We start from the raw sequence: 27,875 nt of genomic DNA, 5'->3' as shown, positions 1-27,875 counted from the left end.
TGATGGGATGCAGCTGTGGGAGAGGATGGACTGGAGGCAGGTGTGGACACAGGATGGCGTACACATGTCCACTATTGGAAAGGTGTGGGTGGCCTGGAACTTGGTGGAGTGGGCTCAGCGTTGGGAGGAAGGCAGCAGGGAATAGGACAGAATCCAGAGAGAAGGGGCAGGTGTTTGTATGAGAGAGGAGGACAGAAGCGTGAAAGAGAGCAGGTTACCGAGAGAAAGGGAACCTGCGGGAGGAGAGTGTGTAAATGTAAAAGGAAGAGGAGGTACCCACAGGGCGTCAGGATGCATGAGGATTGGGTGTGTGAATGTGAGAGGATGGGGCACTGGCAAGTTTGAGGATTTATGCAAGGAGCTGAATGAATGGAGCTTGGATGTGGTAGGTATCACGGAGACTCACCTGCGGGACGTGGTGCATATGGAAGGAAATGAGTTTGTCATGATAGGGAAAGGGCGTAGAAAACAGGATAAGTTAGGAGGAGGGTAGCCTTGCTCCACAAAAAGGTGAGGAACCTGAGAGTGGAAGAGCTGGACATAGGAGACAGTGCTGAGAGTGAGGACGTGCTAGCTGTTCGAGTGGAGTGCAGGAGTGAAAGTGGCAGAGCTGAGAGGATAGTCGTAGTGGTAGTGTATATGACAGTGGAAGGCGACAGAGCAGTTAGGAGAATGGCAGAAAATATAGTGTTTTGAAAAAGATTGCAAGAGAGTATGCTGAGAGAGAGTGATTGTTATGGGAGACATGAATGCCCACATAGGTATGTTAGGTGAACAAATGAACAGGAATGGTGAGATGCTGGATGAGCTTGTGAATGAGGTGAGTTTGGAGAATCTCAATGAGACCCTGGCTGAAGGACGAGTGACTTGGAGTGGGAGGAACCAGGAGTCTGCGATTGACTACATGCTAGTGAATGGGAGAATGCGTGAAGTTGTTGACCGCATGTGGATTGATGAAGATGGGATGATTGACATAGTCTCAGACCATAACATGCTGGTGTTAGAGTGCAAGTTGAATGGAAGAGATGGAACAAATGCCAAGGCCAAGAGGAAAAGTGGAGATTGAGAGATGTAGGATGGGAGAATTTCCAGGTGGACTTGAGTGAGAGGAGCTGGGAGGATGAAAGTCTAAGCGACGTGGATGAACTGAATGATAGATTTGTAGAAAATGTGAGAAATGCAGCAGTAAGCCAGATAGGGTATGCAAGAACAAGTGCCAGAAAGCATGCATGTAGGCCGTGGTGGAATAATGAGATCAGGGATGCTAGGAAGGAAAGGAAGAGACTGAATAGGATGTGCAGACAGTTAAGAAAGAGGAGACATGAGAGTGAGGAAGCTGAAAGGGAGTACCTGAATGCATGGGCAGCGTATGTGAGTCAGCAGCGAATGACGAAGCGAAAGATAATGAATGCTAAAGTTACAAGTGAGAGAAGTGTGATTCAGTCCCTTAGAGAGAAAGGTATGGAAGGTGGGCGAGAATGGTATAGATTCCTGAGGGGTGAGGGGATGCCTAACAGTGAGAATGTGGAGAGCCTGAAGGTGAATGGGGCAGTGGTGACTGATAAGGAAGAAATGAGAAGGGCAATAAAAGAGTTTTGGGAAGAGATTGGAGGTGTAAGTGAGGTCTTTGATGTGGATGAAGGACATGTGTCACTGGAGAGAAAGGATGCAGATGAGTTGAATGAAAGGATCAGCAGGGAGGAGGTGGAGAAATGTGTGAAGAAGCAGAAGAATGGGAAGGCAGCAGGGCCGGATGAGATACCGTATGAAATGTACAAAATGGAGGAGAAGTAGTGATTGATAGGATGACTGAGTTGTTCAACCAGGTGTGGGAGGAGGAGAGAGTGCCGAGAATGTGGAATGAATGCAGGGTGACCTTGTTGCATAAGGGAGGATATAAGAGTAAGAATGAGTTGAGGAACTACAGGCCGATTGCGTTAGTTAACACAGTAGGCAAAGTGTTCAGTGCGGTGTTGAATGAGAGATTGTGCAAATGGATTGAGAGAGTTGGAGTGTTAGGCGAAGAGCAAAATGGATTCCGAGTGGACAGGAGAGCAGAAGACAATCTGTTTGTGGTGAATGAATTGATTGAGAGAAAGAAAAGGGATGGTAGCAAACTATACTTAGGTTTCCTAGACATAGAGAAAGCATATGATAGGGTAAACAGAGAAATGCTAGGTAGGGTGTTAGAAAAATTGGGTTAAGTGCAAAGATAGTTAACATAGTGAGAAGTATGTATGTGGATACAAGAGCTAAGTATAAACTAGGGATATAGAGACAGACTGGGTGAAGAGTGAAAGAGGAGTTAGGCAGGGTTGCATATTATCACCAACCCTCTTTAGCTTATATACAGAAGAATTGGCTGCTAGAATGAGGAGAATGAATGCAGGTGTAAATGTGGGAAATGATAAGATAGGTGTGCTCTTGTATGCAGATGATGTTGTAGTCATGAGTGAGTCGGCAGAAGAGCTACAGAGTATGCTTGATGTAGTAGATGGGTATGGAAGAGATTTTGGAGTGAGATTTAGTAGTGAAAAGAGTAAGGTAATGGTTGTGCATAGGTCAGAGGATGAGAGGAACCATGTGTGGAGATTAGGAGTGAATGAGGTGCAGCAGACAGATGAATATAAGTATCTGGGGATGTGGATGAGTCCGGATGGCTGTGTAAAGATTAAGAATGAGAAGATAAGTATGGCAAATCAGTGGGTAGGTCGTCTAGGAAGTGCAGCAAGGATGAGGGCGAGTAAATATGACGTGCTGCGAGAAGTTTGGAAGAGCGTGGCTGTTCCGAGCATCATGTATGGTATGGATGTGATTGCTTGGAATGAGAGTGAACTAGATAAGTTAGAAATAGGGCAGAATAGAGTTGCAAGAATGGCACTTAATGCACCTAGATATGCAGCAGTAGAGGCCCTTAGGGGTGATATGGGTTGGAGCACTTTTAGAGAGAGATATGTGAAAGCGACCCTAAAGTATAAGGCTAGGTTAGAACGAATGAATGATGCAAGGATAGTGAGAAAAGTGTTTCTGTGGAATGTCAGGAGTAGCAAGTGGGGAAGAGGTGTGTCAGGCTGGTAGCAAAGAGTGGGTTAGTAAGTAGTTGGGTTTTCAACAGGTAGAAGGAAGACATTTAGAGAGAGACTGGAGTATGATTGTTAGAAATGGAGAAGGTAGAGAATGGGATGTAAGGAAGTGGAAGAGTGAGATAGACAGAGTAGTGAAAGGTGTGGGACTGGATGACTGGAGAAATAGGATGGAGCAAAAGAGTACCTTGGTATGGTATAGAGAGAAAGAGGCCCCAATGTATGAAAAGTGGTATGACGGAAGCCTGGGTGGTGATCTTCTCTTCCGAGCTAGGGCACAGTGCATGGATGTGAATGCAAGGAATTATAGATGGTCAGAGTCCCGCAGCAAAGTGTGCCAGATGTGTGACTTGGGAGAGGATGAGACAGTGGAACATGTGGTGGTGGAGTGTGTGAAGTATGCCAGAGACAGGTATGAGATGATGCAAGTGGTGCTGAGGGAGCTGGGGCATGACAGAGTGGAGATGACAGGAAGGGAATGGATGGTGTTGCTGCTGGGACTGTGTGGGAGACGAATGAAAGGATGATTGAGGCTGTGAAAGAGTTCCTGGAGAGAATGTGGCGTGCCAGATGCAGGAACTAGTGGTGTGAAAGATGGTGATTGCCCTCTTTGTTGTCTGGTGTTCTTTATGTTCCCTACAGGAGCTGCCGATACAAAGGCCTGACCCAGAAGAAATTCTGCGTCACCTGTACCATCAAGATCAAGATCAAGAAGATTGAAAGGGCTGCTTGCTAAATGTTTGATTGTGCTTGCTTACTTTTTATTTTTATGTATGACCAAGTGATTATAAGCTATTTGCATTTTTTGGGAAGAGTACTGATTGTCTTTATATTTTCAATACAATTTATTTCTGCTGTTGCTATTTCTTATGTGGTGGTAGAGAAAGTGTGCACCATGACTATCTTTGGGGAGCTTATATGTTATTATGAGTCTTGATAGCTTTGTTCCATTCTAATTGCTATTTTATGTTCATATGAGTCTTGATAGCTTTGTTCCATTCTAAGTGCTATTTCATGATCCTTCTTGCTCATTGAAATTAAGCTGTTTAAATATTACACTGCACTGTGACTGCAATTTTATATTTTGTGCTTTACTTACAAGTTTTCTGCTTAGCATATAATATAGCATGATTATATTTGGGGAGCTTTTGGTGTTCATATTGGACTGTCTATTATTATGCATATTGTCTTGTACTCTGAAAATTTAATTGTATATTGTATGTGTGTGTGTGTGTGTGTGTGTGTGTGTGTGTGTATTTACCTAATTTACCTAATTGTAACATACGGGAAAGGAGCTATGCTCGTACTGTCCCGTCTCCATATCTACTAATGTCCAGCTTTTTCTTAAAATCATGAATATTCCTTGCGTTGACCACTTCCACGTCTAAACTATTCCATGCTTCCACCCTTCTATGAGGGAAGCTATATTTTTTCACATCTCTCCTATAAGTGGCCATTTTTAGTTTTTTCCCATGCCCTCTCGACACTCTTTCATTCCACATACACAGATCTTCCCTATCCATTTTTTCCATGCCAATCATCACTCTGTATATTGCTATCAGGTCTCCCTTTCTCTTCTGTTTTCCAGGGTCGGAAGTTGCATTCTGTTCAGTCTGTCTTCATAAGTCAAATCTCTTAAGTCAGGCACCATTTTGTTGCAGCCCTCTGTACTTTCTCTAGTTTCCTTATGTGTTTCTTTAAGTTCGGAGCCCACTGTATTGTTGCATATTCAAGCCTTGGTCTTATCATTGCAGTAATTATTTTCTTCATCATTTCTTCATCTAAATATACGAACGCCACTCTTATGTTCCTCAATAAGTTCAATACTTCTCCAATTATTTTGTTTATATGTCTCTCTGGTGATAGGTCATTGGTAATTGTCACCCCAAGGTCTTTTTCTTCATGACTGGTTTTTATGTCTTCATTTCCTATCTTGTACATACTCCTGATTCTTCTTTCACTCTTGCCAAACTCTAATTTCTTGCATTTTGTCGTGTTGAACTCCATTTGCCATGTACAGTTCCATTTCCATATTCTGTCCAAGTCTTCCTGGAGTAGTTCGCAATCTTTGTCACATCTCACTTTTCTTAACAATTTTGCATCGTCTGCAAATAGGCTCACATAACTGGACACCCCATCCACCATGTCATTTATGTAGACCGCAAACATTACTGGTGCCAACACTGATCCCTGTGGGACTCCACTCTCCACCAAGCCCCATTCTGATGGTCTGTCCTTAATTATTGTTCTCATTTCTCTTCCTACCAAAAAGTCTTCCATCCATTTTAGTAAACTGCCATGCACTCCTCCTACCATTTCAAGTTTCCAGATCAGTCTCCGGTGTGGTACCTTATCAAAGGCCTTTTTTTAAATCCAGATATATTCCATCAGCCCAACCATCTCTTTCCTGTATTACATCTATCACCCTCGAATAGTAACATATCAGGTTTGTCGTGCATGAACGCCCTTTTCTAAAACCAAATTGACACTCACACATCTTAGCTACCACACTTGTAAGTGACACTGGTCTATAGTTCAATGGGTCTCTCTTGTTACCTGATTTATAAATTGGGACAATGTTAGCTCTTTTCCAGTCTTGGGGCACTACACCTTCCCTTAATGAGGCATCAATTACTTCACAAACTTTTTCTGCCAGTTGCTCCCTGCATTCTCTTAAAATCCATCCTGATACCCCATCAGGTCCCACAGCTTTTCTCACTTCTAGACTCCCCATCATATTCTTGATCTCCTCCACAGTTACTTGAAACTCCTTCATAATCCCTTTCTGTTCCATTACCAGTGGTTTGTCAAAAGCAGTCTCCTTTGTGAATACCTTCCGAAAGCATCCATTCATAGCCTCTGCCATTTCCCTGGGATCCTCACTGCAAACTCCATTTACTTCTAAACTTTCAATACTTTCTCTATTTTTGATGTTGTTGTTCACATGTCTGTAAAAAAGCCTTGGTTGGTCTTTACATTTATCAATTATATCCTTTTCTTGTTTCTTTCTTTCTTCTCTTCTAATCAACACATATTCATTTCTTGCTCTTTTGTAAGAAATGAATATGTGTTGATTAGAAGAGAAGAAAGAAACAAGAAAAGGATATAATTGATAAATGTAAAGACCAACCAAGGCTTTTTTACAGACATGTGAACAACAACATCAAAAATAGAGAAAGTATTGAAAGTTTAGAAGTAAATGGAGTTTGCAGTGAGGATCCCAGGGAAATGGCAGAGGCTATGAATGGATGCGTGTGTGTATGTGTGTGTGTGTGTGTCATAGCAGTACACTAACCTAAGTATTACTTTTGTTAGGTTAGAGAAGTGTTGTCATTATCTTGGTGAAGTTTAGGGAAGGTTAAGGGCACTGCCATAGTATAGACATCTCTCTCTCTCTCTCTCTCTCTCTCTCTCTCTCTGACCAGAAGAAAGATGCTAGACATAAATTAGATAGGATAAACAGAGATAGTGAAAAGATTAGGAAAGATTTCCAGGTGCAAATAGGAGAGAATAAGATTAGGATTCCAAATAAGGAGACAGCATCTAGGAAGGTAGCTGGACTTAAATGTTTTTATGTAAATGCCAGGAGTCTTAGGAACAAGAAGGACGAGTTATCTAGTTATATAGTTGAGGAGGATTTAGATGTTGTATGTGTCACAGAGGCATGGGTAAATGAGGAAAAGTTTAGGAAAATAGGAAAGAATATGAAGTAGATGGATACATTATGTATTTACACCAGAGAATTGGTAGGATAGGTGGAGGAGTAGTTATTTATGTAAAAAAATCCTTCATTTCCAGTCAGGTTAATGGTATTAAGGTAGATCACAGAGTAGAGTCCTTATGGCTGGATGTCAGAGTAAACAAAAGTAAGGTTATTAGAGTAGGAGCTTTTTATAGACCACCTAACCAGTCACCAGATGTAGACAACCTTATGGTAGATGAGATAAATAGAGGGTGTACTAGTCAGACAATTATCTTAGGGGATTTTAATCTTAAGTCAGTAAACTGGGAGAGGATGGTAGGAGATGCTAGTGAAAATAAGTTTATGGAAAGTTTTCAGGATAACTATTTAGTGCAGATGGTAGATAAACCTACTAGGGGGAGGAAGGTTTTAGACATAGTACTAACAAATATTGAGCATTGTTTAAAGGAAGTTGAGATAGGAGAGACTTTAGCAAACAGTGACCATCATATAATTAGATTTATCATTAATTCCAGTAGGGATAATATAGTGAATAAGACTAGAGTCCCAAACTATCAGAAAGGCAATTATGGTAGGTTACGTCAGTTATTAGGAGAGGTAAACTGGGAAGATAGTTTTGGAAATAAAACTGCACAGGAGATGTGGGATATTTTTAAGGTTGTAGTAAAGGGTATAGTGATGCAGTGTATCCCTTATAAAGATATAAGGCAGAGAAACAGGAAGCCATTATGGTGGACTCATGAGATAGGTAGCCAGATCAGAGAGAAGAAGAGGGCATATAGAGAGTTGCAGAAAAGTGGGAAGATGTAGATTTGATTAAGTACAGACAGGTCAGAGATGATTTGAGTAAGGTTATAAAAAAGTAAAAGGCAGGCAGAGATAAAACTAGCTAGAGCTGGGAGTAAAGATCCCAAAAATTATATAGTTATTACAAGGTCAGTGATAAAAGAAATAAGGATAGGATTGGACCACTCAGAAAAGATGGTGTAGTAGTGGATCAAAATGAAGACATAGTAGAATTATTGAATGAACAATTTTCTTCAGTATTTACTAGGAAAGAATAGGAAATCCTGTTACAAACAGTGCGACGAGTAGTTTAAGAGCTTTAGAAAATATTGATATAAAACCGGGAATTGTTAGGAAATTTATTCTTGAACTAGACGATAGGAAAGCTAGTGGTCCTGATGAGCTACATGCCAGAGTACTTAGGGAGGGTGTAGACAGTATTTCTGAAGCACTTAAGTTAATCTTTGAAAGATCACTTAGGTTTGCTGAGATACCACAGGACTGGAAGTTAGCTAATGTTACTCCAATATTTAAAAAAGGTAGGAAGGATGATGCGAATAATTATAGACCGATCAGTTTAACTAGTATAGTATTTAAGATCCTAGAGAAAATCATTAAGGGTAGTATTTGGGAGCATTTAAATGAGAATAGATTAATTAGAGATACCCAACATGGCTTTAGATCAGGAGGTCCTGTCTTACAAATTTGCTCGATATCTTAGAATATATTACCAAGGAGTTAGATGATGGAAATAGCATAGATGTTATATATCTAGATTTTAGCAAGGCGTTTGATAAGGTACCGCATAGGAGGCTAGTGTACAAATTGAGACTACATGGGATAGGGGTAGGTTAGTTGATTGGATTAGTGAATGGCTTTCTGATAGGAAACAGAGAGTAGTATTAAATGGGGCAATGTCTGAGTGGAAGGAAGTGGTTAGTGGGGTACCCCAAGGATCAGTGCTAGGACCTCTTCTTTTCTTGGTGTACATTAACGATTTAGATATAGGAATTAGTAGCAAAGTATCAAAGTTTGCAGATGATACTAAGATAGCATGTGCAGTACAGGGTGAAAAGGACAATTACAGAATACAACGAGACCTGGACAGGCTGATAGCATGGGCAGACAGGTGGCAGATGGAGTTTAATTCTAAAAGTGTCAGGTTATGCATTTAGGTAAAGACAACACAAACTTTAACTATGAGATGGAGGGATGTTGGCTAGAGGCAGTAGAGGAAGGAAAGGATTTAGGAGTAGTGATAGACAGGACTATGAAATTTTCAAAGCAATGTTTAGAAGCAAGAAATAGGGCAAATAGGATCCTGGGTTTTATAAATAGAAATGTTAGTTATAAAAGTAAGGAAGTGGTGCGTAGCTTATATAATTCCTATGTTAGGCCCCATTTAGAGTATTGCATACAGGCCTGGTCACCCCACTATAGGCAGGATATCAACATGTTAGAAGCAGTTCAGAGAAGAGCAACTAGGATGATACCAGCTTTGAAGCGCCTGGAGTATAGAGATAGATTAAAGGCATTAAACATGTTTTCATTTGAGAGGAGATGTATAAGAGGATATGATAGAGTTATTTAAAATGTTCTCAGATACAAACTACATAGATGTGAGATCTTTCTTTACCTTAGAGGAGGGAAGTAGGACTAGAAATCATGGCAGGAAGATTAGAAAGCAAGGCTGCAGGTTAGATATAAGAAAATATTTCTTTAGTCATAGGGTGGTAGACTTCTGGAATGCATTGCCAGAGACGGTTGTAAATAGCACTAGTTTGACAATGTTTAAAAACAGATTAGATAAGCACTTAAATTTATTAGATTTATAATTATGTATAGCGCTGCATGATAGTTTTTATAAGAAATTTACTATAGTTAAACAAGACATGATCCCCATGTATGGGGATTACAGATTGTAGAGGAATTTGAAGCAGGACTTAGCCCTGTTAATGGGCCAAATATTTAGAATTAGTATATAATGTATTGTGTACTTGTAAGTGTATCTTTAAGTACTGATGACGAGGTCGCTGTGCGACTGATACAGGATAACCTAGATGGGCCCTGGTGGCCCTTTGTTATCCTATTATTTATGTTATGTTATGTTATGTTATCTCTCTCTCTCTCTCTCTCTCTCAAACTTTCAAAATTTGAATGATCTTGACACACTTGACATATAAAGAGAGGGAGATACAAGCATAGGCAGGCAGGGAGTTTCAGAGTTTACCAGCGAATGATCTTCCTTGTGATGTTACTAATACTCCTTCTCTACACACTTTGAAGTCTCCTCATGCTACATACATTTTAACCTCTTCAGTAGTAAGACATATTTCCATATTAATTTAGTCACTATTTGGTGATTTTCTACAGCTTCACATGTCATTGTGGGGGGGTTAAAATAGTGAAGACTGGCCACTAATCATGTAACTTCCATAGATAGAGAGATAGATATATATTTCATTGACTACAAACCTGTTGGAATACATAAGATGCATAAATACATTAGTAAATGGTACAATCATTTACATAACTTCTGTTAAAATATTTGTGTGTAGTGCCATCATTCCCATAAAAGAATTATTGAAGCAGGACACTCAACTCCATGCAAAGTAAAAACACAGAGATGCACATACCAAATCAAGCAAGAAAACAAACCATGCTCCCTAAAACATGTAACTTGTAAAACAATACCAAATGCAGCTTGAAAAAGAACACTCATGGAAAACAAAAGCTGCCTAAAAGTGAAACCTATATGATAAAAGTAGACAAACTTAAGAACTTAATGGTAACATAAAAACAAATCTAGCTGGAGATAAATAAGCAAGATAGATGTGGAAACAACACATCAATTCAAAAGGTTAAACAATGGAAAACAAAAAAACAAACACTTTGGAGTATGAGGAAAATCAGTGCATTATTACAATATTCAGCCAAAACAGCAAGACATGTGACAGAGTGCTGTAATCTTTTCTTTCAACAAACACATTTTCAGTGGTGGTAATGCTGTAGTGTTGTGGCCAGGCTGTGGTGCGAAGGCAGTGTTCAGTGACATGTCTCTGTCTGTACCTGAACACAGGAGTACAGTCGCTCCTCCATGGGCAAGTGACCTCTACTGCGCCTGTTCCACCGACCCTCTTCCAATGCCAGGCTGTGTCTGCTTATTCGCAGGTCAGTGCAACTAATATGCTTGGACTTATTCACTCCGATTTTAGTGGTGTAAATGTCATGCACTGAATAGTGTGGATTGATTGTACCACACATGTGCACCCTGCTGGAGTACATAAGTTTATCTTTCATATTTTCAATAGAGAGCTGTAATTGATCCACATCTGAGTGGATAAGCTCATGTAAGTAGTGGGAGGTCTGAGATATATGTATGGTCCATTATCACCTTAATAGCCTGTGCTAAGGAGTCGTCTTCCAGGCCACCTCATTCCCCTCACATGCTTGATAAAAACTTGTCTCTGTTTTACTAAAGCTTGCAAGGATGGGTAGCCAAGTTGAAGCAGACAGAGGTCATTTGAGGTGGCCCTTTTGATTCCCAATAGCTGTTTGATGCACCACATGTATTACTTGTGAACAGGTTTTGTGTCACTGTTAAGCCAAGATTCACAACCATATGGACGTAATGGCTGCCTCCAATACTTTGCACTTGACAATAAAAGGGATGTCATTATTTTTGTTAACAAATGACACAGACTTTAAAGTGTGGCATATTTTGTGTTACGCATGTGCTTTGATGGCTGAGGTGGTGAAAGGGCTACTGAGGCACACATATTGCTGGCACACCTCCACCACCAAGCCCTTCACTGCCTGTCCTCCTCACTGCTGTTGATGACAAAGCATTGAGTTTCTTTTAAGTGTGAGTGTTTCTTGTTTTACTTAGCATGGCAGCTCTGTGTGTAGCACAGTGTCATCCATTAGGAGTAACACATGGAGCCAGGCAAGGCATCCATCATCGCCACAGTTTTGCTTGATAAGAGTTATTAAATCATTAACAAAAATTAACAAAAAGTAAGCAAGATGAAGAGCAGTCCTGACATACGCCAATCGAGACCATGTCAATTGTTGCACCCACTATACATTGTGTTAACTTTTACACAGCGACTGTAGTGAGCAACATTACTGTTTTACAACCCAATCTCTTCAAAATACAAAATAATGTGTTTCTCGGTACGGTATCATATGCGCGGGTAAAATCTACAAAAGTAATGAAAAGCTGAAATTGTTGCACACCCCTGTTTCACATGACTAGGAAGAGAGGTGGACTCTCTCTTTCCCTGATGCAGAATATATAAGAACCCCCTAAAACTTCCTCATAGTGGAGGAAGAGGAGGTAGGGTTCATAGAAAATGGGAAGCCCTCACACCCCCTTCCTCCACCCACCCCAACTACCTGCTCAGCAACCGCTCCATTACTTTTTATTGCGCCCGTGAGGACTGGACCTCTGACCCTGGCGCTCCTACTAACCGGCTTTTGGTGCAGCATGTCTACTTTGGGCAGTCATGGGCCGGCTGTGGATCCTTCACCCCCAGCATACACGCAGGACTTGCAAGGGCAAGGATTGCAAAAGGCAGATAAGTTGTGCTTCTCTGGACTTCCACAATCTCTGTGTGAAGTGTAGGGGCCATGTATGTGCTCTTGACAACAGGTGTGAGGAGTGTCAGATGTGGGACAACGAGATGCTGCTAAAGGCTTGCAAACACCAACGTCAACTGGAGGCTAAATGCAAGTCTTACAGCAAGAAGCGTTTTTCTACATTACAGTCGTCATGCTCTTCCCCCGGGTTTGTGGAGTCTGAGGTAGGAGGTGAAGTTCTATATGATTCTGTGGTTTCGTCACCTTCCAGCATGGACCCAGGGCCGTCAGCCTCTCAGGTAGGGCCTCCTACCCAGGATTTCCATACACAGATGTCTCATATGCTGAATTATGATGTCTCAGTTCACTAACTTTCTTGGTATGGCTGGTGTTAACAAGCCTACCACCCTCAGAGAGGTTAAAGAAGTAGTTGAGGAGGCAGTTCCTAACTATCTTTCGGTTGCAGCTCCCCCACTGGTGACTGCGGTCACGTCCGGCGCCCCACCCACCCCCGGCGACAGAGAGCTCACGCTGGTGAGACAAGTCGGATCTGTTGGTGAGGGACGGTCGCCAGTGGGTTATACAGGACTTCCCCATTCCCCTAGTGCTGAATGCATAGGGTTTCAGGGTTCAGGTGTTCCTGTACAGGTTACGACTGACATCTCACTGGGTGGTAAGTTTCGTGCGAACGACAGCGGTCTGGGAGATGATATCGCACCTTCTCCTGCCAAGAAAGCCAAGAGAGTGGCTAAGGATCTTACAGAACGAATTAAGCGCTCACAAGCTGAGTGCTCATCTAGTGACAGAGGTATCGTTGCGAGTCTTGTCCATGTCACCACGCAACCTCACCCGCCCCGTTGCGATGGCAGACAGGCTTCAGCCACGCCACCAGCACGGGAGAGATCAGCTGAGGTGGCGGCGGTCCAAGTTACTCATGCTCCTCACTGTTCGGTAGACGGGCAAGCTTTGGCCGACTGTCATATGGGTTCCTGCCATAACATACGATCAGTGTCCACCCATTCCACCCTTCCAGCCTAGGAGGAAGGAAACTGGGCTGCCCAGGGTTCAGTGGCTCCGTGGCATCCCAACGTAGGTGAGTTGGTGCGCCCGCACCCTCCTGCCAGTCGCTTGGATGATGATCCAGATCCCTTGCATCAGACTTGCGACCCTCGGCACGCCACCCATGAAAACTTATACCAAACATCTGAAGAGGAGGAACAACACACGGTGAGTGAGCTCTCAGACTTCTTAAAGCTGGCAAACTTTATCTATGACCAGTTTGGTGAGGCCAAAGGTGTTCGTGAGACACGACACGACCGCGTACCTGGGCCGGGACAGGAAGACTTTGTGTTACCGCAAGAGAGAGACACCTTCATACCATTTTGCTGGTTGCGCCCCTTGACGAATTCAGCCCGCCTCGTGGATCAGTGGGTTGCTGATCGCTTGTGCGATGGCAACACAGCTGCCCTACCTTATACACGCAGGCCAAAGAAAAAGTGGTATGTGGTCAGTGATGATGACTCAAAGGGAAAGGGTGCTGTGGTTAACCCTTCCCTCGCTCACTTCCTGCCCAGAAATGCGTCAAATATCCGCCCTAACATTTCTGCCACCGACTTACTCCACTTAGAGGAAGCAGTACATGGCATAAGAGAAATGCAGAACTTCCAGTTCTGGATTTAACCAAGACTGGTTAAACTGGGAGATTCTGTACCTAATAAGGATACCTTGATGGCACAAGCAGTCTCTAGCATGCAACAGGCTATGCAGACTGCTTCGAAAGAGACCACTACAGTTTTGGCTAACTATTGACTTTCAGGAGACAAGCTGTGTTGAGGAATCTCCCCTCTCCATTTTGGATAAACGTATCCTCATGCAGTCACCAGTGGACTCGGCTTTCCTGTTTGAGGAGGACAAGGTGACCCAGACTAGGAAGAATGCTGATGCCTTCTCTACCAAATCCTTTCACGAAGTTGCCGCAGCAGCACTCAAGAAGAGGCCTCAGCAGGTTGAGTCACCCCTGGTCAGAGCTCCGGCGACTAAACCCTCTACGTCTGGGTACAGGCAACCACGAAGGCAGGCCTATCCTTTTAAGAAGCCAGAACGTCCTGTCTTGTCTTCTCATCCACACAAGGACCGTAATTCTTTGGCCCAAGGCAAGAAGGGTTTTCGAAAGTAGGAGCCTCTTCCCTTGACCTCTCAGGTAGCGGCATGCCTTTCACAGAGTTGGGAAAAGTGGCAAGAGAAGGGAGCCAAACCATGGGTAGTGGATGTCCTCAGAGATGGTTACCACATCCCCTTTGTCAGTCAACCTCCACTTTCAAGGTTCCCAATACAATTTGGGAGTTATTTTTCCAACTCGGTAAAAGACAAGGCTTTAGAACAGGAGATACAATCCCTTATACAAAAAGGGGCGATAAAACAGGCAACCGCTGGCCTAGGGTTCTACAGCAGAGTCTTCGTGGTGCCTAAACTTACAGGCGGGTTTCGCCCCTTTATCAATCTCTCCACCCTCAACCAGTATATCCGCAAAACCAGATTCCGGATGGAGACAAGTGCATCGGCGATGTCGGCCATCCAAAAGGAGGACTGGATGCTGTCAGTCGACCTGCGGGATGCCTACCTTCAGATTCCCATCCATCAGGGGAGCAGGAAGTACCTTCAATTCACCTGGCGGGGGCAAGTTTTTCAGTTCAGAACTCTCTGCTTCGGACTGTCGATGGCACCTCAGGTCTTCACGAGAGTGATGGCTCTGGTTTCAGCGGATTTACACCAACAAGGGATTCGTTTGATCTGCTACTTAGACGACTGGATACTTCTCTCCACCACCAGTCAGGGAACAATGAGGTCAAGGGAGACGCTCCTAGATTTGTGTGACACTCTCAATATGTGGATAAATTGGGAGAAGTCAGATTTCGAACCCAAACGGGTCATAATCTTTTTAGGAATGGACATCCATTCAACGATTTTGAAAGCTTTCTCAGCACAAGATGGATTCTCAATTTGCTGGAGTCTATACAAGGTTTCAAGACTCAGTCATAACCCTCAGCACAAGCATGGCTAGTACTTCTTGGCCACCTCTCGTCGCTATCACACCTAGTTCCAGGAGGACGACGCAGGATGAGGAGCCTCCAGTTTCAGCTTGCCAATCACTGGGACAGGAGGGACAGCAGCTCCCATCAGGTACCTATGTCTCGGGAGGTTCTAGACGACCTTCAGTGGTGGTCGGACCCTGTGAACTTGCTTCAAGGTCAGTCACTGGAGGTGCAGAACCTGGAACTACTTCTGTTCACGGATGCCTCATTAGAAGGCTGGGGAGCATCTATTCCGGACGACGAGGCATGTGGCGTTTGGTCACCTCCTGAACAACAAGAGCACATAACTCTCCTGGAGCTGAGAGCGATACGTCTTGGGCTTCAGGCATTCGAGGATGTATTGCAAGGACGAACGGTAGCAGTCCTGTCAGACAACACCACAGCTGTGTCGTATGTCAAGAAAGCAGGAGGGACACGGTCAGCCAAGCTCAACCATGAAGCCCAACTGACTTTGCAGTGGGTGGAGGACAATGCAGTGACCCTTCTTACTCAGTTCGTGAGAGGGGAGAACAACGTGGTAGCGGACTGCCTCAGCAGGAGGAACCAGGTCATTTCCACAGAATGGATGCTGCATCAGCAGGTGTACGACAACCTGTGGAGACTGTGGGGTTGTCCGATGGTGGATCTGTTCGCCACACGAATGAATTACAGGCTAGCCAATTTCATCTCACCATTTCCCGACCTGATGGCGATAGCAACAGATGCCTTTCTCTTTCCTTGGGAACACAAAGGAACTGTATGCATTTCCCCCCTTTCCATGTCATCAAGAAGGTGATAAACAAGCTCCACAGCTCAGAGGGAGTCAAGCTTACACTAGTGGCCCCGTTCTGGCCTCAGAGGGAATGGTTTACGGATCTAGTGGAACTCTCCATCGACACGCCAAAGAAGCTCCCCATCAGGAAAGACCTGCTATGTCAACCTCACTTCCACAGGTTTCACCATGATCTCCACGTGCTGCAGCTAGTAGGGTGGAGACTATCGAGCTACTTTCCGGTACAGAGGATATTCCAGGAGAGTGGCGAAGGCAGTGGCAAAGGCTAGACGACCTTCCACTACTTTGAATTACCAACATAAGTGGAAGAGGTTTCGGCAATGGTGTCACAACATGGGCTGTTCAGTCTCCTGCCCCTCCAGCCAGAAGCTCGCAGACTTTCTCCTGTACTTACATGAGTCTTGTCACCTTTCTGTCTCAGCTATTAAAGGCTATAAAGCCATGCTGAATAGTGTTTTCTCCCTAAAGGGCTTCTTCAGCCTGACAGAAGACCCAGTTTTGAAGAACCTTATTAAATCCTTTGAAACACAAGTTCCAAAAAAGGTAGTAAGACCACCACCATGGAATCTGGATGTAGTGCTAAAGGCACTGTCGCTGGCTCCCTTCGAACCTCTCAGAGCCTCTTTGTTGAGAGATCTTACGAAGAAGACTCTTTTTCCTTGTCTCGCTAGCATCGGCTAAGAGGGTCGGTGAGTTACAAGCCTTGTCATACAAGCTTACTCAGCAAGGCAAAGACATCATCCTGTCTTATCTTCCAGAATTTGTTGCAAAGACAGAAACATCCAGCAATCCTCTTCCTAGGGAATTCAGGATAAAAAATTTGGCAGTGGCCGTGTGCCCTGATGATGAAGAACGCCTTCTGTGCCCAGTTTGGGCTCTGCTTATCTTTAGGGAAAGGATGGAGAATGTGGCAAGAAGACCTAGAAACCTCTTTGTCTCTCCTGCAGACAAATCCAAACCACTTTTAAGGAATACTTTGGCCTATCTCCTGAGAGAAACTATTCTGCAGGCCCACTGCTCACTGCCCGAGAACCTACTGATGCCTCCGAGAGTGAGAGCACATGATATTCGAGGGATTAATTTATGGAGGAATAAATCAGAGGAGGCTGTTCTCAATGCAGCTTCCTGGAGGACACCTTCCATCTTTGCAAAACATTATCTTCACGACGTCGAGCGTTCAGATGAGGACACCTTTTCTCTCGGCCCGATAGTCTTAGCAGGTGGCGTTTTGACATGAGCACTATCTTAAGGTGGCATGCTATGCCTCGCTATGCTTCACCAGAGCTTTGTGGGAGAGAGCACATTGCCTTAGCCTTACCTTGCTCCTCTTCCTGGATGTAAGTACTGAGGCAGTTGTTATTTGTTTATTTTTTTGGGGTCTCAGTTATACATGCACCCACCACCTTTTAATGTGGGAATCTTCCTAGTCATGTGAAATGGGTGTGCAACAAATTATTTTTCAAGTTTAAAAAATATTTTTGCACACTTACCTGTTTCACATGACACATACCCACCCTCCTCCCCTCTGCATGTTCCGTACGCAGAAAGCAATGGAGCGGTTGCTGAGCAGGTAGTGAGGGTGGGTGGAGGAAGGGGGGTATGAGGGCTTCCCATTTTCTATGAACCCTATCTCCTCTTCCTCCACTATGAGGAAGTTTTAGGGGGTTCTTATATATTCTGCATCAGGGAAAGAGAGAGTCCACCTCTCTTCCTAGTCATGTGAAACAGGTAAGTGTGCAAAAATATTTTTTATATTTGAAAAATAATTTTTTTCCTTGTAGCAACATCTGTCAACAAACACAGTGTGACAATGTGTTCAAGGGATCCTGTGCCCACCTGGCTGCCTGCCTGCTCTCTGTCAGCCTTGAACCGTTGGCTTAGTGTATTACAAAAAACCATATCACACCATGTCCATCATTGTTAGCCAAAGTATGGGAGCTTTGCTTGAAAGTGGTGAAGACCTTGGCAGTTACCCATGGTCTGGGATATGTTGCAGATATAAAAATATTATTAAATAAAGTAGTTACACATAAGAGCCATGTCACAGAAAGATGTTTGAACAACCTTGGCAGCACACCACACGCTTGCTAATGTCAATAAAATGGTCTAATGGTACAAAATCTCAAGGTAAAAATGTGTCCCAGTACTGAAGGGGTTAAAATAGTGGTGGTGGTGGTGGTGGTGTCAATAAAAGGTTTAATGGTACACAAATCTCAAGGCAAAAATGTGTCCCAGTACTGAAAGGGTTCAAGAGATGGTGATGGAGGTGGTGATGGTGGTGGTGGTGGTGGTGGTGGTGGTGGTGGTGGTGGTGCCAGTGGTGATGTACTTGGGCTACCTTCAGTTATTGTGCACAGAATACTTGTCAGTGTATGCATGGCCAACTTATTAACTGTCAGACCTGTGCAATGTCAACTTTGTTAGACGTGATTCTCTCTCTCTCTCTCTCTCTCTCTCTCTCTCTCTCTCTGATATTAATCCAGTTTGATGTATTTCAGATTGTGTTAAGATATGGAGAAGCAGACCAAGGGAAGAGGAGTGTGGTTTATTTGGTTATTGTTGTGGTGGTTTTGGGAATGTTTCGAGAGGGTTTGGGTGCACCGTTGGCGGCTTGTGTGGGCTGCGTGGCGCGCGGGTAGAGGGCAGAGCTGTGTTGGAGTTGGTGAAGGGTGGTGTTGTGGTTGGGACGCTCCGTCGTCACGGATATATTTTTGTTGTTTGCTCTTGTTTTACTCGGTTTGTCGTCTTGTTCTTGCTCTTGTTGTTGCACTTGCACTACAAGCTATCTAGGCATTCATTATGGCTGCGTCCAAAATAACAATGGACATGATAAAGCCATTTACTGGTGAGGGTGATGTAGTGTCATGGTTGAAGAAAGTTACTCTGGTGGCCAAGTTGCAAAAGATTACCGATGTGGCCAGTTTCATACCATTGTATTTGGAGGGCGACGCATTGGCGTTGTACTTGGAGTTAACCGATGCGGAGCAAACGGATGCAAAGATTCTTCAAGAGAAGTTACGAGTAGCGTTCACTGATGATGCCTTTACTTCGTTTGCAAAATTGGGTCAGAAGCGGTGGACAGGGGAGCCTATCGATGTCTATGCAAACAAAATTAGGAGATTGGCAGGGTTGGCTCAATTTACAGGTGAAGGATTGGGGAATATTATTAAATTAACATTTGTGAATGGGTTTCCCGATCATGTAGGAGTTTCTTTGCAGCAATTACCCAATGTTCTGAAACTTGAGATGGGGGATTTAATTAGTCGAGCTATAATCCTGACAGCCAAGCTGCAAGTGGAGTTATCTGCTGTGACCAGGGAGTTTAAGGAGACAGTAAGAGGGCCTAGACGGGTAAATACTGCCAATCAATTTTCAGGTAAATGTTTCCGTTGTTCAGGCCCACACATGATCAGAGATTGTAAAGATCAGGTGAGGTGTTTTAGGTGTGGAAAACTTGGACATGTCGCTAGCAGGTGCCAAGAACATATTTCGGAAAACTAGAAAGGAGTAATTTCAGCACCGGAAGTTGCTCTTTCATTGGAAAGGCGCGTTGTATAGGTTGTTTACCCATTGTCAATGTAGTAATAGGTGGGGTAGTTGGGAGAGCATTAATAAATACTGGTTGTACTACAACTGTAGTTTGTTCAAAGTTTGTTCGAAGCAGTAATGGTGAAGCTCGTGTTTGTACTTTTGATGGCCGGCTAGTAATGTGCCGAACTGTGACTGGTCTTAAGTTGGTGTTTGAAGATAAAGTAGTTAGTGTTTATAGGGCGCTGGTGTTAGATCAGTTGGTTGTTGGTGTGGATGTGGTTGTCGGAGTTGATGTTATTGATCAGTTGGGCGGAGTTACCATTGGTCGGGGTACAATTAAATTTGGAGACTCCAAAGTTCATGTCGAAGGTCAGCCAGCTATGGCTGTAGTGCAAGGAGATGAGCAGCCTGCTAATAAAGTTGACGAGTCTTTTAACGGTGACAGTGTTCTGGAAATAAATGACACTGATTTTCATGCTAAGTTTGATGGGCAGCATTGGACGATAAAATGGACATGGAAGTCTGAGCATCCTGTTCAATTCAAGAATAGTGTCGTGTTACGACAAAAATATGGCAAGCGAAAAGCAGTTGGAGTTTGAGAAGGAAGTAGATAGATGGATCGAAGAGGGAATACTGGTGCCTTGGCGGGAGAATGTTGATACAGGTATTATTGCTCTCATGGCAGTGGAACAACCTACAAAGAATAAAGTGAGGCCAGTGCTCGATTTTCGTGAGTTGAATGCTTTCGTTAAGTGTCACACAGGAGATGATGATGTCAGTATTTGCAGTGAGAAATTGAGGGAGTGGCGCCAAATTGGTAAGCGTGTATCTCTAGTTGACTTGAAATCGGCTTATCTTCAATTGAAGATCGATAAAGAATTGTGGCCATACCAACTTGTTGATTATAAATATAAAGGTCAAACATTCTCTCTCACTAGATTGGGTTTTGGTTTAAATTCAGCTCCTCGTATAATGTCAAAAGCGTTAAAATATGTGCTGAGTTTGGATACTGTTATCGGGGTAGCAACTAGTTCGTATATAGATGACATTGCGGTCGATGAAAGTAGGATGTCAGTGCAGGATGTGATCAAACATTTGAATAAATACTGGCTTGTTACGAAACCTCCGGAAGCAGTTGGAGAGGGAACTGCAGTGTTGGGATTGAAGTTGTCGAAATCAGGAGACGAGTTGGTTTTTCGGAGAGGAAAAACATTGTCAGAGATTGGTGACACCCTTACCAGGCGGAAGCTATTTTCAGTATGTGGGATGCTTGTGGGGGATTACCCTGTTGCGGGATGGTTACGGGTTGCCTGTAGCTACATTAAGCGACAGGCAGAAGGATTTCACTGGGAGGATCTTGTTGGTGACCAGACTATGTGTATGATCAAGGAGGTTATGGATGGAGTTGCTAGGGAGGATCCCGTGAGGGGGAGCTGGTTGGTGCCTCGGAGTACTCATGGAGTAGTTTGGATGGATGCAAGTAAAATCACAATTGGAACAGTGTTGGAAATCGAGAGAAGAACAGTCGAGGATGGTGCCTGGTTGAGAAAGAATGATGATTTTAACCATATTAGTGTTGCAGAACTGGAGGCTGTTTTAAAGGGAGTGAATCTGGCGTTGAAGTGGGGCATAACTTTGTTAGAGTTGAAGGTTGATTCTACTACTGTTATGGCATGGTTAAAAAGTGTGATAAGTACAGAAAAGCGAGTGCACACGAAGGGAGCAGCAGAAATGCTCATTAAGTGCAGGTTGGGAAATCTGAGAGAGTTAATCAAAGAATTTGGGTTGAATATTGAGGTATTGTTGGTGCCATCAGATTGGAATAAGGCTGATATGTTAACTCGTGTGAAGAAGAGCTGGCTGAGAGCTGCCTTGACCGTTGAGAATGTACAAAGTGAACATATGTGCTGTAATAGCGGATTTGCGTGCAGTTCACAATAGGCATCATATGGGAGTTGATTGAACTTGGTACTTGGCAAAAAAGGTTGACCAGACTGTAGCAAGGAATGATGTGAAGAGGGTTGTACAAGGTTGTGAGAGGTGTCAATCAATTGATCTTGCACCTGTAACACACCAAAAGGGAGAAATATGCACCAAGTTTAACTGGCAGCGATTGGCTGTTGATGTGACCCATTACAGAGGGGTGCCGTATTTATCTGTGGTGGACTGTGGCCCAGGTCGTTTTGCCATTTGGAGAAAGTTAATGAGAGAGGATGCACATTGCATAGCTGATGAACTGAATAGCATTTTCTTGGAGAGGGGCCCAGTAGACGAGTTGTTGGCTTTTCGGTCTCAACATTTGGCTGATATGTTGCGAGGCTGGAATATAGATGGGGTATTTAGAGCTGCATACAGACCGTCAGGGAATGGGATTGTTGAGAGACATCACAGGATGGTAAAGGCAATTGCTGAAAGAGGAGGTATCTCTCCCTTGGAAGCTGTGTATTGGTATAACAGCACACCAAGATCTGGGCAGGATGAGTTATCGGTACCGCAGCGCTCAGTCTATACTTACGAGTGGAGATACCCGTGGGTGAAAAACCCTGATGTCGAGGGACAGAGTAGCAAGAAGTTGTCTGTACATATTTGGAGATGAGGTGTGGGTGAAACCTGCTGGTGCTAGGTGTACTACTTAGTGGGGAAAAGGGACTGTTATACAGGTGAATTCTCCAAATAATCTTGTTGTCAATGGTATGCCGAGGCATGTGTTGGATGTCTGGCCAGTAGTACAACCACCTGCGGAGTGTTCTGGTGATGAAGAGGAGGAGAGTCTTCGGGAGGGAGAGGGAGACTCTGTGTCTGTTGAGCCTTGTCCAGTGCCAGAGCCTCGTCCAGTAAGGAATAGGAGGCCTCCCGCATGGATGGCAGATTTTGTTAATTAAGTTTGTTCTCAGGTTTTTTAATATTCTGTTGAGGTGTTGATGGGTGTATTTGGTTTTTGTGATCTTAAGATCATGGGGAGATGTGGTTTATTTGGTTATTGTTGTGGTTGTTTTGGGAATGTTTCGAGAGGGTTTGGGCGCACCGTTGGTGGCTTGTGTGGGCTATGCGCAGGTAGAGGGTAGAGCTGTGTTGGAGTTGGTGGAGGGTGGTGTTGTGGTTGGGATGCTCCGTCGTCACGGATATATTTTTATTGTTTGCTCTCGTTTTACTCGGTTTGCTGTCTTGTTTTTGCTCTTGTTGTTGCACTTGCACTACAAGGAGGAAGAGGAAAAGAAGGAGAAGGAGGAGGAGGAAGGAAGAGGTAGAGGAAGATGAGAAGAGGAAAAAAAGAAGGAAGGAATCAAGAGAAAAAAAGATAAGGTAAAATAAGAATATTGTCATTTTTTAAAAGGTTAAACTTCTCTCTCTCTCTCTCTCTCTCTCTCTCTCTCTCTCTCTCTCTCTCTCTCTCTCTCTCTCAAACTTTCAAAATTTGAATGATCTTGACACACTTGACATATAAAGAGAGGGAGATACAAGCATAGGCAGGCAGGGAGTTCCAGAGTTTACCAGCGAATGATCTTCCTTGTGATGTTACTAATACTCCTTCTCTACACACTTTGAAATCTCCTCTTGCTACATACATTTTAACCTCTTCAGTAGTAAGACATATTTCCATATTAATTTAGTCACTATTTGGTGATTTTCTACAGCTTCACATGTCATTGGGGGGGGGGGTTAAAATAGTGAAGACTGGCCACTAATCATGTAACTTCCATAGATAGAGAGATAGATATATATTTCATTGACTACAAACCTGTTGGAATACATAAGATGCATAAATACATTAGTAAATGGTACAATCATTTACATAACTTCTGTTAAAATATTTGTGTGTAGTGCCATCATTCATCTCTCTCTCTCTCTCTCTCTCTCTCTCTCTCTCTCTCTCTCTCTCTCTCTCTCTCTCTCTCTCTCCTTCCTTCCTTCCTTCCTTCCTTCCTTCCTTCCTCCCTCCCTCCCTCCCTCCTTCCTTCCTTCCTTCCTTCCTTCCTTCCTTCCTTCCTCTTCCTCCCTTCCTCTCTCCTTCCCTACCTTCCTTCCTTCCTTCCTTCCTTCCTTCCTTCCTTCCTTCCTTTCTTCCTCCCTCCCTTCCTTTCTTCCTTCCTTCCTTCCTTCCTTCCTTCCTTCCTCCCTCACTCCTCCCTCCCTCCCTCCCTCCCTCCTCTTCCTTCTTTGCTTCCTTCCTTCCTTCCTTCCTTCCTTCCTTCCTTCCTTCCTTCTTCCTTTCTCCCTCCCTCCCTTCCTCCCTCCCTCCCTCCTTGTGGCATTCTTGTCTTTTACTATTATTATTACTATCCCAGTGTTACCTGTGTGACCTCTGACCTTTTGCCACAGGACTTCCTGGACTTCGACTTCACTGTAACCTGAGAGGAGGTGGCCACTCAAAGCTGAGGTCACACGGCTCCCTTCCTTATGCAGGTCAGTGGTATGGTGTGGTGTGGTGTGGTGTGGTGTGATAAGGTTAGTTTAGGTAGGTGGGTTGCCTTGAGTCGGATAAGGTTTGAGGGTGCATTTTGAGGCACTTTAGCATGTTTGGAGGACATTTAGGCATAGTTTTACATGTTTTGAGGGCAATTTAAGACGGTGTGGCAGGTTTTGAGGACATTTTGGGACAGTTTTTGCATGTTTTAGGGCATTTTGAGACAGTTTGGCATGTTTTAAGGGCATTTCAGACATTTTGGCATGTTTTGAGGACAATTTAAGACAGTTTGGCATGTTTTGAGGACATTTTGGGACAGTTTTATATGTTTTGAGGGCATTTGAGACAGTTTGGCATGTTTTGAAGGCATTTTAGACAGTTTGGCATGTTTTGAGGGCAATTTAAGACAGTTTGGCATGTTTTGAGGATATTTTAAGACAGTTTGGCATGTTTTTGAGGGAATTTTAGACAGTTTGGCATGTTTTGAGTGTATATGAAAACAGTTTGGAAGGTTTTGTTGCCACTTTGACAGTTTGGCAGGTTTGAGGGAATTTTAAGACAGTGGCATATTTTGAGGGCATATTAAGAGAGTTTGACATGTTTTGAGGCCATTTTAAGACAGTTTGGTATGTTTTGAGGGCATTTTAAGACAGTTTGGCATATTTTTAGGTAATTTTAAGACAGTTTGGCAGGTTTTGAAGACATATTAAGACAGTTTGGCAGATTTTGAAAGCAATTTAACCCGTCCAGCCCCGCTGATGGCTGAGAGCCGTTGCGTATGTGTGTAACGCTCAGCCCCGTTGACGGCTCTCAGCCGTCGCAAGTTCTCTACCCTGTATCTTCGTACATAATCGTCTTAGGTTTGTAATCTTCACACATGTTATGAGTCAACATACGGGGCAAGTTTACACTACTTGGCAACTTACCTACAAGTCCTCACTTGTCACTCACAACAGGAAATATTCGCACGCCGACAGTTCAGGCTTTGTACTGGATGCGGATAGACATGGCTGACTTTCCGCGCTGCCCGAGGCAGGAGAAGAGAATTCTTTCTCTTGCTGAGGCAATAGACATGGTGTTAGAGTCAGATGAGTACGTTGACTGTGCCTCAGATGACTCTTCTGGGGAGGAATATGTCCCTACAGCAGAGGATCTGGAAGAAATGTAGCCTCCAATTTTACCATCGTCCCGATGTGGTTCCGGTGTGAGTGCATGCTCATACCCTTCATCTCCACCACCTCCACCATCATTACAACTACCCTCAGATGATGATACTGATGGCGATGGCAATGACGAAGATGAAGATGACCCACTAAGCATCCTATATTCGTTGGGGCTGCAGAAACGAGGGAAGAAGAGAGGACTTGACGGTGAAGTGTGTGGTGACGAGGCTAAGACATTGCTAATGCCTCAATTGCCTTCTCCAACATTACCTCCCGTTTCTTGTTTGAAAAACACTTCCAAAATCTACCAAGAACAAAGAGCTTTGCAGGAAAATGGTAATGATGAAGAGATAAAGTATGCAGCTAAGCCCGTATCAACATTGATTAGACGCCGTCTCTATGGTCAAGAAATGACACATCATGACTTCCTTCATGAATCAACATCACCACATGTTGCTAAAACAACTGATGCTCTATTCAGGAACATCCTAACAAAGCAATAATATATTATATGCGTAAATCACTGCCTGATGTGTGATACTGAAGGACGGGCAACGCTGCACCTACCTCCGCGCCACGGGCTGGATGACTCGCGGAGCATAACCCTCTCTACAGTGAGTGGTTTCGTGTACTTCAGGTGTTATTACTTCCGGTTTCCAATAGATTTCCGGGAAAAAAAATTTCAAAAAATTTGGCTGGTCTGGGTGTTACCTCATCCCACAACTTTGGCAGGACTCGATGGGTTAAGACAGTTTGTTGGGTTTGAGGGCATTTTACGACAGTTTAGCATGGTTTGAGGGTATTTTAAGAGAGTTTAGCATGGTTTGAGGGCATTTTTAGACAGTTTAGCATGGTTTGAGGGTATTTTATGACAGTTTAGCATGGTTTGAGGGGATTTTAAGAGAGTTTAGCATGGTTTGAGGGCAATTTAAGAGAGTTTTAGCATGGTTTGAGGGCATTTTAAGACAGTTTAGCATGTTTTGAGGATATTTTAAGACAGTTTGGCATGTTTTTGAGGGAATTTTAGACAGTTTGGCATGTTTTGAGGGCATATGAAAACAGTTTGGAAGGTTTTGTTGGCACTTTGACGGTTTGGCGGGTTTGAGGGAATTTTAAGACAGTTTGGCATATTTTGAGGGCATATTAAGAGAGTTTGACATGTTTTGAGGCCATTTTAAGACAGCTTGGTATGTTTTGAGGGCATTTTAAGACAGTTTGGCATATTTCTAGGTAATTTTAAGACAGTTTGGCAGGTTTTGAGGACATATTAAGACAGTTTGGCAGATTTTGAAAGCAATTTAAGACAGTTTGTTATGTTTGAGGACATTTTACGACAGTTTAGCATGGTTTGAGGGCATTTTAAGATAGTTTAGCATGGTTAGAAGGCATTTTAACAGTTCAACATGGTCTGAGGGCATTTTAAGACAGTTTAGCATGGTTTGAGGGCATTTTAAGAGAGTTTAGCATGGTTCGAGGGCATTTTAAGACAGTTTAGCATGGTTCGAGGGCATTTTTAGACAATTTGGTAGGTCTGGAGCTCTCTGGTGGTGGCGTGGTGTGGTGTGGTGTGGTATGGTGTGGTATAGTCGGGTTGGGTTTGGTAATGTTAGGATAGGTTAGGTAAAGTTGATTGAAGATAAGCTAAAATAAGATAAGGTTAGGTAAGGTTGGGTTGGGTTATACTGGGTTGTTTTGGGCTAGTTTGGGTTTGGTTGGATTAGCTTGGATTGGGTTGGGTTAGGTTACATTGAGTTAGGTTCAGTTCTGATCAGTGCAGTTTGATTTGATTCAGTTCAGTTTCATTCAGTTAGGTTAGGTTTGGTTCTGTTACTTTCAGTTCACTTCAGTTCAGTTCAGTTGAGTTGGTTAGGTTCATTTCAGTTCAGTTTAGTTAAGTTAGGTTAGGGTCAGTTCAGTTAGGTTTGGTTGAGTTGAGTTGAGTTGAGTTCAGTTGAGTTCAGTTTACAACATAGTAAAGGTGACTTAATGTAAACAGTGCACCTCTCATTACAGGAAAGTCAAGCCAAGAGTCCCTGAATGCTGCTAAGGAGACACTGTTGCCAAGAACACTACCACCAAGTCAAACCAAGCCAAGCCAAGCCAAGCTAAGCCAAGCCACAACACAAACCTTCAGCAACATCTGAAACTATCAACAACACCCAAAGTACCAGACAACACCTGGAGTGATGAAGAACAATTTGGATATGTGAGGGAGTTTGGCATGTTTTTTTTTAGAGGGCATTTTAAGACAGTTTGGCTTGTTTTTTTTTATGGTACTTTAATACAGTTTGGCATGTTTTTTATTGCATTTGAAGAAAGTTTGGCTGTGATGATACCAATTTATCGACATTATGAAGGATGTATGGAGCAGTTTGGCATGTTTTTTATTGCATTTGAAGAAAATTTGGCTGTGATGATACCAATTTATTGATATTATGAAGGATGTATGGAGGTCACAAGATTAATGGCCACAGTCTTCACTATTTCAATCCCCCACATGAGTTTGTGAAGCAGGTGTTGAATTCTCAGGACAAAGATGCAGTGTGTTTGTTAACAGATTCACTCAGTGCTCACTCACTCATTCACTTACTGAGCTCAGAGGGAATGAAGAATGTGCATTGAAGTAAATATTGCTGCTTGTATGTCAGACAAAGGCCTGTATTCACAAACACTAGTCTCTCAACACCACTGTTTCCAAGGCCACAGAGATCACTGGCAGGGTTTTCATGAGTGTTTCTCCAGTTAATAATGTAGAAATG

General features: G+C 43.4%; 1 protein-coding gene across 1 annotated transcript; it reads left to right on the top strand.

The window, feature by feature from the left end:
* Positions 1–295: 295 nt before the first annotated feature.
* LOC123507257 lies at positions 296–27,875 on the top strand. The gene is made up of 4 exons (XM_045260019.1): positions 296–438; positions 10,568–10,743; positions 23,869–23,952; positions 27,130–27,875. The coding sequence occupies exons 1-4, from the start codon at positions 296–298 to the stop codon at positions 27,258–27,260; spliced, it is 534 nt and encodes a 177-aa protein (XP_045115954.1). The 3' UTR covers positions 27,261–27,875.

Source organism: Portunus trituberculatus, chromosome 21 (genome assembly GCF_017591435.1).
Source record: "Portunus trituberculatus isolate SZX2019 chromosome 21, ASM1759143v1, whole genome shotgun sequence".
Taxonomy (NCBI): domain Eukaryota; kingdom Metazoa; phylum Arthropoda; class Malacostraca; order Decapoda; family Portunidae; genus Portunus; species Portunus trituberculatus.
The sequence above is the reverse complement of the archived record's forward strand: the minus strand, read 5'-3'. Positions and strand labels throughout refer to the sequence as shown.